The 10527-nt window shown below is 27.2% G+C and overlaps 1 protein-coding gene across 1 annotated transcript; it reads left to right on the top strand.

Moving 5' to 3' along the window:
- The first annotated feature begins 1127 nt into the window (after window positions 1-1127).
- On the top strand, window positions 1128-4510 carry LOC113391006 (three-prime repair exonuclease 1-like). The gene is given in 5 exon segments (XM_026626992.1): window positions 1128-1239; window positions 1242-1283; window positions 1286-1345; window positions 3634-3800; window positions 3890-4510. Coding segments are annotated over 5 exon segments (1002 nt in total).
- The last annotated feature ends 6017 nt before the right edge of the window (window positions 4511-10527 follow it).

The raw sequence follows: 10527 nt of genomic DNA on the forward strand, positions 1-10527 counted from the left end.
AATAAATTGTTATATTATTGTTGTTTAATGCTTACTAGAAAAAATTGTTTTGCAAACAATGTAATTAATACAAGGCTGAATAATGAAAAATAATATTTATATATTGTATATTGATTATGTATAACTATTATCTATATATTAATTACATTTTATTATATAATAATTGTAATTTTATGATTAAGAGAAAAATAAAAGTTATCACATAGCGCTAAAGTGTTTTTTTTTGCAAACAGTTTATTTAATACAATGCTGAAATAATGCAAAATATATATTTGTAGTGTTGATGGATCACCGCCGTGGGTTTCCAAGACCTATGATCGCATTTGCAGTGAACATTTCATTAGAGGAAAAAAATCGGACGAGGTATTGAGTCCTATATCCACTTGCCAACAGTATTTTCTTCAATTTACAAGCCTCGAAAAGTTAAAGTAGTTTTTTTTCCTGCAATTTTATCCGATGGATGATGGAATCAAATAATGTCTTTATAATAATGTCTATTGTAAGTCTTTAGTTTGACCAAAAATAATAAAAAAATGAGTAAATTAATTTATTATTTACTTATTATATTGATAAAATATTTTATCATTATTATATTTTTTTTATTGAGAACAATTCCGAGATTATGACATAAGCTTTGAGGCACTTAACCTTAAAAATGTTTACTGCATTTCTTTATTTAATTAATCATTATACTTAATTATGTTTTAAGTACGTTGAATAATTTCAATAAACTTTCGGCGTTCACATTATTACTGTATCTTGTTTATTATTATTTATAACAATTATTTAATATCTTTTTTCTTTAACAAACATATAAAACCATGAAAACCACACACTGATAGCCGTCATTAGTTCATATTTATTACGGCGCTGCATGGGCGCTGCAGTCACGCTCTGAGCGAATTAGCAGTCCATGAAATTGTATAAGGTCTATGGATTATGGATGATATCGATACAGTTGTCCAACTTGTTTATATTTCTTCTCTTTCTCTTCTTATATATTTGACAGCTCTTATCAAACAAAACATCATCAAAGACGCTATGGCTTAATATCATTTTAACCTAACTAAATAATTTTAGTATTATTTTTATATATATTAATTATATTTTATCTTATTTATTTTATAATGACTTCAAATGAAATCAAAACATTTGTGTTCTTTGATATAGAAACGACAGGTTTGCCTGATTATGAATTTAATAGGACAAGAATAACAGAGTTGACGATGGTAGCGGCACAAGAGATCATTTCATGGATTGCAAATATAAAACGTTGCCTAGAGTATAAACAAATTAACATTATGTGTTAATCCTAGAAGGATCATCACTTCAACTGACATTACAGGTTTTATTAATAGACAGAATAAGTTTCCAATGATTTATTTATTTACTTGTCATTCATTATTATCGTTACCTGATACTCGAAGCTCTTTTGGAAGTTATATTTCAACATATAGCAATGTCACATCAGGGGAACAATCAAGTTTGTTATTTAATACACAAAGTCTTAGGATTTTCTTATTCGTCATGAGCTCATTCAACGTTTGATGGATCAGAGAATTATATTTATATTCATATATTCATCATATTTATTGACTTATATTTATAAATTATATCATAAGTACATATAGAGTCTAAGAGATTAACTACAATTAAATTATATGTTAAATCCCATTTTTCTCATGCAAACTTTATGTGCTTCTATCAATGTGTCCTTTTCTTCAATTTTCTTTCACTTTTTCTACAATACATGCTTCCGAGCTTTCTTTGTTTCTGGACACTTTGTTACATCTTGGTTTATGTATGTTTTCTACTTCAAGTGAATCGGGACTAGAAGAAATTTCTGATATTTCTGCATTTGAATTACCCATTATTATCAATCATTTGTTAATTTTATAATTAATTAATAAATGACATAACTCATTTTGTCTGATATCATATTTTAGGTTATGTTACTTGAATTCCATTTTTCATAAGAGCGCTTTGTTTAATGGTCCACTGAGAGAACAGTCACATATCAATAAATTTTGTTCAAAGGGAAGTAATTAAAATAAGGGGACTTTTACGATTATTTATCAATATGATTTAATGAATATCAGTCAACTACCTAACTAAAATGTTTCAATTTCATACTATGATTTCAACAAAACGAAATTTTGTTTGGCTTGCTATCTCTTGTAAATCAACTCCAAATTTAAATATAAAAGCTTACTTAGGTATGACCTTTTCAATATCAAAAAGATGTGCTGTGAGTGCACATTCATATGTAGTCAACATCAGCAAAAATAATTTGAAGAAATTTATTCAAATTTCAATTTCATGAGTTTTATTAAATCATCTATTGCAACATTTGTCTTATCACTATCACTGCAGGTTTGCAAACTCTGTATACAAGACGTAACTAATAAAGAAATTGATCATTAGAATCCCATAATCCTTACAGGAAATTCTGATATGAATTTCCTGGTAACCACAGTAGAAACTATAAATAATGACATCAGAAAGGAAAATGCTACAACTTCTAAAGGGGGTTAATGCATTAATGCAATCTTTGCAAGAAATATTGGAAAATGTCACATCTGAAATCTTATTTGAGTAATCATAATCTATCCCATAGAAATGTTGTAAATTTAGATATCTCTACTCTATAATTGGAAATTAAAAGATTCTTTCAACTGTGTATTGTTAATAAAGTAATGTTTAACTTTCCATAGGGTAGTTATAGTAATAGTAATGAACCAAAAATCTGTGTGTGTGTGTGTTTTGTGTGTCCGCATTTTTTCGTTTACGTTTTCAAGCGCACGGATCAACCGATTTGAATGGTTCAAAAAACATTCGATTCCTATTGATAGGGAGATGTGCTGATTAGTTTTTGGCAAAGGCAGGTTCAAAGTGCAGAAAATAGAAATCGAGTCTTTGAGAAAACAGAGCATCCGATTTGAATGATCTAAAAACATTCAATTAGTAATGATTAGGAGAAGTTGTTATGAATTTTTGGCAAAGGCCGTGCCTGCCATTTCGAAAATACAGAGCTAAATATATTCAAAAAATTGAGATTTTGAGAGAAATTAGCATCCGAATTGAATGATTCAAAAAACTTTTTACTTGTATTGACAAAACAATTGCTTTTGAAAAAAAAATTCATTTCTATTTTATATATGTGTGTATCGAAAATAATTCAGATTTCAATTTTAATTCTGACTAAACTTTTAAAGCTCACTTATATACTTTAAATACATATTTTTGACTTTGTGATTCAGTTTATATAATTTTTATAAATATTAGACAATGTTACAGTATTAATAATAATCTATTTCAAAACATTTAATATTCCTTGAACATTTTGTTACGGTACGGGAAGTTTCAGCAATTTGCCTTAAGGCACGATGCCATACACCACTAGTTATAAATGCCGTTGGTCTTAAAGAAACAATACGAGTTGATTAAAAATCAATTCCTGCCACGTATTATTTTCATTTCCATATTAAAAAGCATAAATGTTTCTGCACAGAGGGACCTCTTAATTTTTTATAATGTTATTTTCTATGGTATGCTGCATTCCAGATTTATCTTGAATAAATATTCATTATTAAGTATGTTTTGTGTAATAATGTGTATTTTTGTATTTTCCAGGTTTGGCAAATGATATTCTGGAACACCAGAGGGTATTTGATTTAGATACAATAAAAATGATAGAACTATTTTTATCGAGACTACCAGAACCTGTTTGTTTAGTTGCTCATAATGGAAACAAATTTGATTATCCCATATTGCAAAAGGAAATACATAAACTTGGACAGGTAACTGATCTATTATTGTTTTATCAATAATATATAAAATTTTAAATAGTTAATGCTGATCTCATAATTTGTTTTATATTATATTATAGAAACTATGTGAGAGCATTTTATGCGTAGACAGTTTAAATGCTTTTAAAGAATTACATGAATTAAATTTAATGCCTGATAACATAAATGATACAATAACACTAGATATAAAACCACTTGAGCAATTGTCTCAAGAGAATTCAATAATTGATCAAATTGTTGTAGAATCAACAGAGAAATCTTGCATGAATGATAGCATTTCCGATTTAAAATCAACTGATGAATTGGATAATTCAAAATTATCTGATGGTAAATTTAGTGATTTCAAGAAAGAACTAAATTATTATCAACCTGAGGCTGTGAGAATTATCAATGAAACAACTCCAACACGGTCCACAAGCTCGACATATATTGAAAATAATTTAAGAGCTAAAAGAGAACGTACTGATTATAATGATAGAAATTGCACAAGTGCAAAAAAGTGCCTTTTTGTATCTAAAACTAAAACGTCGTTTAAGTTAGGTGATGTTTATAAAAGAATTTATAAAGAAGATGCTAAAGATGCACATAATGCTGAAGGTGATGCAATAACATTAATGTATATTGCAGCAGCTTGCGGTTTGAAATTTTTTAAATGGTGTGATGAAAACTCATCTCCGTTTTATTTAGTAAAACCTATTTAGATATATATATATATATATATATATATATATATATATTTGTTTTTATAAGTAAATAATTGGCTGCAAGCTACTACTAGATATAAATATATGTGTCTATATATATATATATATATATATATATATATATATATATATATATGTATTAGAGATGGGCTTATTATATCCGAAGCCGGATCGACTCGGATTTGACTCCGCTTCATGGTGGAGTTATATCCGCTAAACAACTCCACGACTCCGACAATTTTGAAACCGAAATACTCTAAACAAATGCGTTCTATAGTACGCTGTTTATGTATCTAAGGATTTGTCAAATCCCATTAATTATTTGAAATAAAAATTTGTGAATAATTATCAATAAAATGATTTTTCTAAAAAATTCACGAATAAATGACGGATTGTAAAATTTTTCGGTCGACCAGATGATCGACTTATTGTCTCGTAATTTTAGCAGTGTGGACTAAAGTAAAAACGCAAAACTTGAGAATCAAATTCAATTTAATGATTTCCTTTTGATGAGAAAATAATTGATTTTTTAGATTAATTTTATATAAAAATTATGTAGTAAGCTTTGTAATAAAAGCAAAATATAATACTTCTGCTTTCAAAATTTTTCTTCTGCTATTTCCATTTGAAAATTAATATTATATCGCGTAGTTCAATTAGCATATTATTACTCTTACATAATTATATAATTGTGTAAAAGTAATAATATAATACTGAATATTTTTTACTGCTTAAATGGTAATGATATCACTAATAAATTTTGTACTCTAAAGTGTTGTTATTAGGCTATGGAAAAACAAGAATAAATAAATGTATTTCATTTCGTATATTTTTCGGTATCTATAGTATTAGTCCAGTCATTTGGTCGTTTTGTCGGTACAGTACTCCGGGAATTCTGAAAATTGGTAATCTTATAGATTTCGAGGTGCTCTTTACGAAAATCAACTTTGCCACCTCAAATTTGAACGGCAAGTTGACGCCATATTGGAAAAATGACGTCAAAAAACAGCTTTTTTAAAATATCTCCTTTCTGGCTCATTCTACGATAAAAGTATCTATGTACGAATTAAACTAGATAAAATTTCCTACAATTCTTTAGAAAACCGTTTATTTGTAAAATTGATGGTTTGAGAGTACGGCCGCCTCAAAGTCTTTGCTGCTCTCGCCGCAGTATCAAATCTCTCCATATATGACAGCACTTTGAACTTGACCACATTCTCTCTAATAAATAAATATTTTCAATGTTAAATTAAGTGAATAAGATCTAGAAACAAAATTTATTTTGACTTTTATACATAAAAAGGTCATAAAACTGCCTGCGAGAAAAGAAAGTGACCGCTTCCTTCCCACATCAAAAATGACAAAAACACTAAATGCCTGTACGAGTTAACAGATTTAATACCAGTTTAAGGAGGTCGGATATGACAAATCCTTTGAAACAACTCCACTCGGATTCACTCCGAGGGAGGAGTTGTATCCAAGTGATAACTCCGGAGTGAGTTACCCATCTTTAATATGTATATATATATATATATATATATATATATATATAATTTATGTTATTTATTGTATATTTCATCATTTTTATATAAAATGTTTTTACTTTTGATAGTATTTAATGAATTATGGATAGATTTATACTATTAGAAATTTAGTGAATTGATAAAATTATATAATTGATTTATGATAATATAATACATATAAATAATATTGAATATATTTATAGAGAATGTTAAATATATATTTTATTAATACAACTCAAATTCTACAAAAAAATTGTAAGATTGGGCATTATATATATATATATATATATATATATATATATATATATATATATTATAGAATTTTATGATATGAGTGGAACGAATATTAATTGTTTAATATGAACAAAACAGCACTCAGATTTGTTTAACACAACTTTATTTTATGATTACAGACGTTTCGAGACCATGGTGTGTCTCATCTTCAGTGTAATTTCAAAAACAGTTACTTATATACTACACATTCTTTACTAATTTATTTAAATTTCATTTAATTTTTGATATACAAAAAACACCAACTATTCCTTGCAATGCTTGACACAGTACTGTGTCCAATAAATACAATAAAAAAAAAATTTTGACAATCAGACACTCCAGACCCGCGAAATTTAATTATTAGTAATTCCGGGTACTTTTTGAACAGACCATGTATTTTAATATTGCCTTAGCCTATAAGTGAATAGAAATGTTTGGCAAATGACAGTTGTCATTTGTTTTTAATGTCAAACCATGCCTTATATATTTTAAAGGTCAAACAATGATAAGCGGTTTTTTGTATTTTTTTCCATTTATTTCTACAATCTAACTATATTTCTGTGAATCAAAACATTCTAGAAAATTTCCCGAACAAACTTCAGGAAGATTCATGAAAATCCGAATTATAGTTTAGGAGGAAAAATGAAACTTACATTGTTACAGAAGAATTTTATATATAAGATATATATATATATATATATATATATATATTATATTATATTTGTAATATTTTTGCAGCCCAATCGTCGAATTAAAAAAAATTAAATAACAAAATTCCATTAAACGTTTCGACACTTGATGTGTGTCATCATTCAGTAATCTAAAAAACATATAACATAAATGCAAAGTTGATGATAAATATAAATATATAAAAAGGAGGAAATTATACATACCGAACCAGGAAAAACAACAGAAAAAATTAATTATGATGTAAAATTGATTGATTGAAATCAATTTTACATCATAATTAATTTTTTCTGTTGTTTTTCCTGGTTTGGTATGTATAATTTCCTACATACAATTTTCGGTATGTATATTCCTGATTGCCGTCATTTACGGCCAAAGATTGTCATAGTTAGAAGTATGGCCTCTTACTATATAGTTAGAAGGAGGAGTTATATCCGCTTAACAGCTCCACGACTCTAACAACTTTGAAACCGAAATACTCGACACAAATGTGTTCTATAGTGCGTTGTTTATGTATCTAAGTATTTGTCAAATCCAATTAATTATTTGAAATGAAAATTTATGAATAAATATCAATAAAACAATTTTTCTAAAAAATTCACAAATAAAAGACGGGTTGTAAAGTTTTTTGGTCGACCAGATGATCGACTCAATAAGTCGTAATTTTAGCAGTTTGACCAAAGTAAAAACGCAAAACTTTAAAATCAAATTCAATTTAATTTGAGAAACTAATTGATTTTTTGGATTAGTTTTGTATAAAAATAATGTAGTAAACTTTGTAATAAAAGCAAGACATTTATCATAAAATATTTTCACCAAATAATAATACTTCTGCTTTCTAAATTTTTCTTCTGTTATTTTGATTCGAGAATTATTATTATATCAGGTAGTTTGATTAGCATATTATTACTTTTATACAATTATAGAATTGTGTAAAAGTAATAAAATAATACTAAATATTTTTTGCTGCTAAAACCAGACTAAATGCATTTTGTTTCGTGTGTTTTTCGGTATGTATATTCCTGATTGCCGTCGTTCACGGCCAAAGATTGTCGTAGTTAGAAATATGGCCCCTTACGATTCAATAAATTATACATTTGAGCTATTCACACTTGTACACAATTTCATTGTTCTATAAGCATAAGGTTCTGTATCTTTGAAGTAATATTTTTGTATTTTCTGATAAAAAAACACAATGGCATTATTTGGGTTTGTATACCTAAAAGGTCATAAAACTGCCTGAATCCTGGATACCCAACCACCAACTTGGTTTCAGAAGACATCACTCAACAATACAGAAATGCAACAGAATAACCAACTCAATCCTCACAGCCCTATATAAGAAAATAATTTTGTGTAGCAGTTTTTCTAGACATTAGCCAGACCTTCGACAATGTTTGGCACATGGGATTATTATACAAATTTAAGAAAACATTTCCAAAATATTTCACGATTAAAAATTCAAATTAAAGAAAATGAAAAACTTTCCTCTCCAAAACCAATTCATTCCGGTGTTCCGCAAGGTAGTGCTCTCAGTCTAACACTATATCTGCTATGTTTCTTATATATTAGGGATACACCAGTGATATGGCACTCGATCCGACATTAACAATAAGCACCATTGCTATTACCTCGAATCATAAAGATGTGACAACAGCTACTTCTTTACTTCAAAATTACCTGACGAAAATAGAACTATGGCTAGATAAATAGAACATAAAAACTAACGTTAAGAAATCTCAACACCTCATCATTACACAAGTCCTGCCTATATTTGAATAAGACTATTATACCAAGCCAGGATTCCGTGAAATACCTTGGAATACATATAGAAAGTAAACTAAATTGGAAAACGCATATTTAAAAAAAAAACAAATAGATTTGAAACTAAAGGAAATAAACTGGCTAATGAGAAGATCATCCAAACTGTCTCTGGAAAATAATTGTCTATTATACAAAGCAATAATAATTCCAATATGGACTTATGGGATAGAGCTATGGGGCTGCGCCAGCAAGAGTAAAAACAGAAGTCTAATCTTTCAAAACATACACGTCAATCCGGAAATGTAAATAGTACCGACAGCCGAAAAATTAAAACGCTTGAAAAGAAAATGGCCCAGTGATCCACCGTCAACAACATAATTTTCTCTGTTTTGCACAGGAAAATTTTCAAACAAGTTACTTTTAATTATTATTTATTATTGATTATTGTTTTTATTATTAATACAATTATTTTAATTATTATTTATTCATTTATTTATTCTATTTCTTTTCTTTAACTCCTTTTATTCTATTTTTTTCCTTCTTGATTTTGATTTTCAGTACCAATACTTTTAACTTACAGATTGTATTGTAATCTGATTGTTAAAATTAGCAGAAATAAACAAAAAAAATTATATTATTTATTTTAGTCATATGCATATTAATATTCATTATTTATTATTCACTATTAAATATTTACCATTAACAATTTATCTATTAACTATTGACTATATAAACTATTAACTATTTAATTAATAACTATTAACTATTTAACCATTGACTATTACCTATTTAACTATTTTTAATTCACTATTTACTAATAACTATTCACTATTTGTTATTATCTATTCACTATTTACTATTAACTATTCAGTTATCACTATTCTCTATTCACTATTTTACTATTCAACTATTTACTATTTAAATATCCACAGTTCAACTATTCTTAATTCACTATTTACTCATAACTATTCACTATTTACTATTAACTATTCACTATTTAACTATTCAGTTATTACTATTCACTATTTACTGTTAACTGTTCACTATTTACTATTCATCTATTTAACTATTAACTATTAAACTATTTAGTTATCACTATTCACTATTAACTATTTACTATTTACTATTCACAATTAACTATTTAACTATTTACTTTTTAACTATTAACTATTTACTTATAACTATTTAACTATTAGCTATTCACTATTTAACTATTCACTATTCACTATTTAACTATTCTAAATTCACTATTTACTGATAGCTATTCACTTATTACTATTCACTATTAACTATTCAATTACTAACTATTTAACTATTCAGTTATCACTATTCACTATTTACTATTTTCCTAACAATTAACTATTAACTATTTACTATTTAATATTAATTATTACTATATTACAATATACACTATACATTACATTACAAATTTACTATTCATTCAACTATCTACTATTAACTATTAACTGATTAACTATTTATTATTATTATTATTAACTTCCCGTAGGGTAAGTTATTGTAATCGTCCAAAAATCGAAATCAAAAAATTTTACATTTCTCGACGTTTTGAAGGTTTCTGAACATTTTGGCATACCTCAGAAAAAATGGATGTGTGTATGTGTGTGTTTTGTATGTCCGCGTTTTTTCGTCCACGTTTTCGGGCGCACGGATCAACCGATTTGAATGGTTTAAAAAACATTCGATTCCTATGGATAGGGAGATGTGCTGATTAGTTTTTGGCAAAGGCAGGTCTAGCCGTTACGGAGA

Source organism: Ctenocephalides felis, unplaced genomic scaffold, assembly GCF_003426905.1.
Source record: "Ctenocephalides felis isolate EL2017-DRISC unplaced genomic scaffold, ASM342690v1 CF-g0.4_SCAFFOLD_03725, whole genome shotgun sequence".
Lineage (NCBI taxonomy): Eukaryota > Metazoa > Arthropoda > Insecta > Siphonaptera > Pulicidae > Ctenocephalides > Ctenocephalides felis.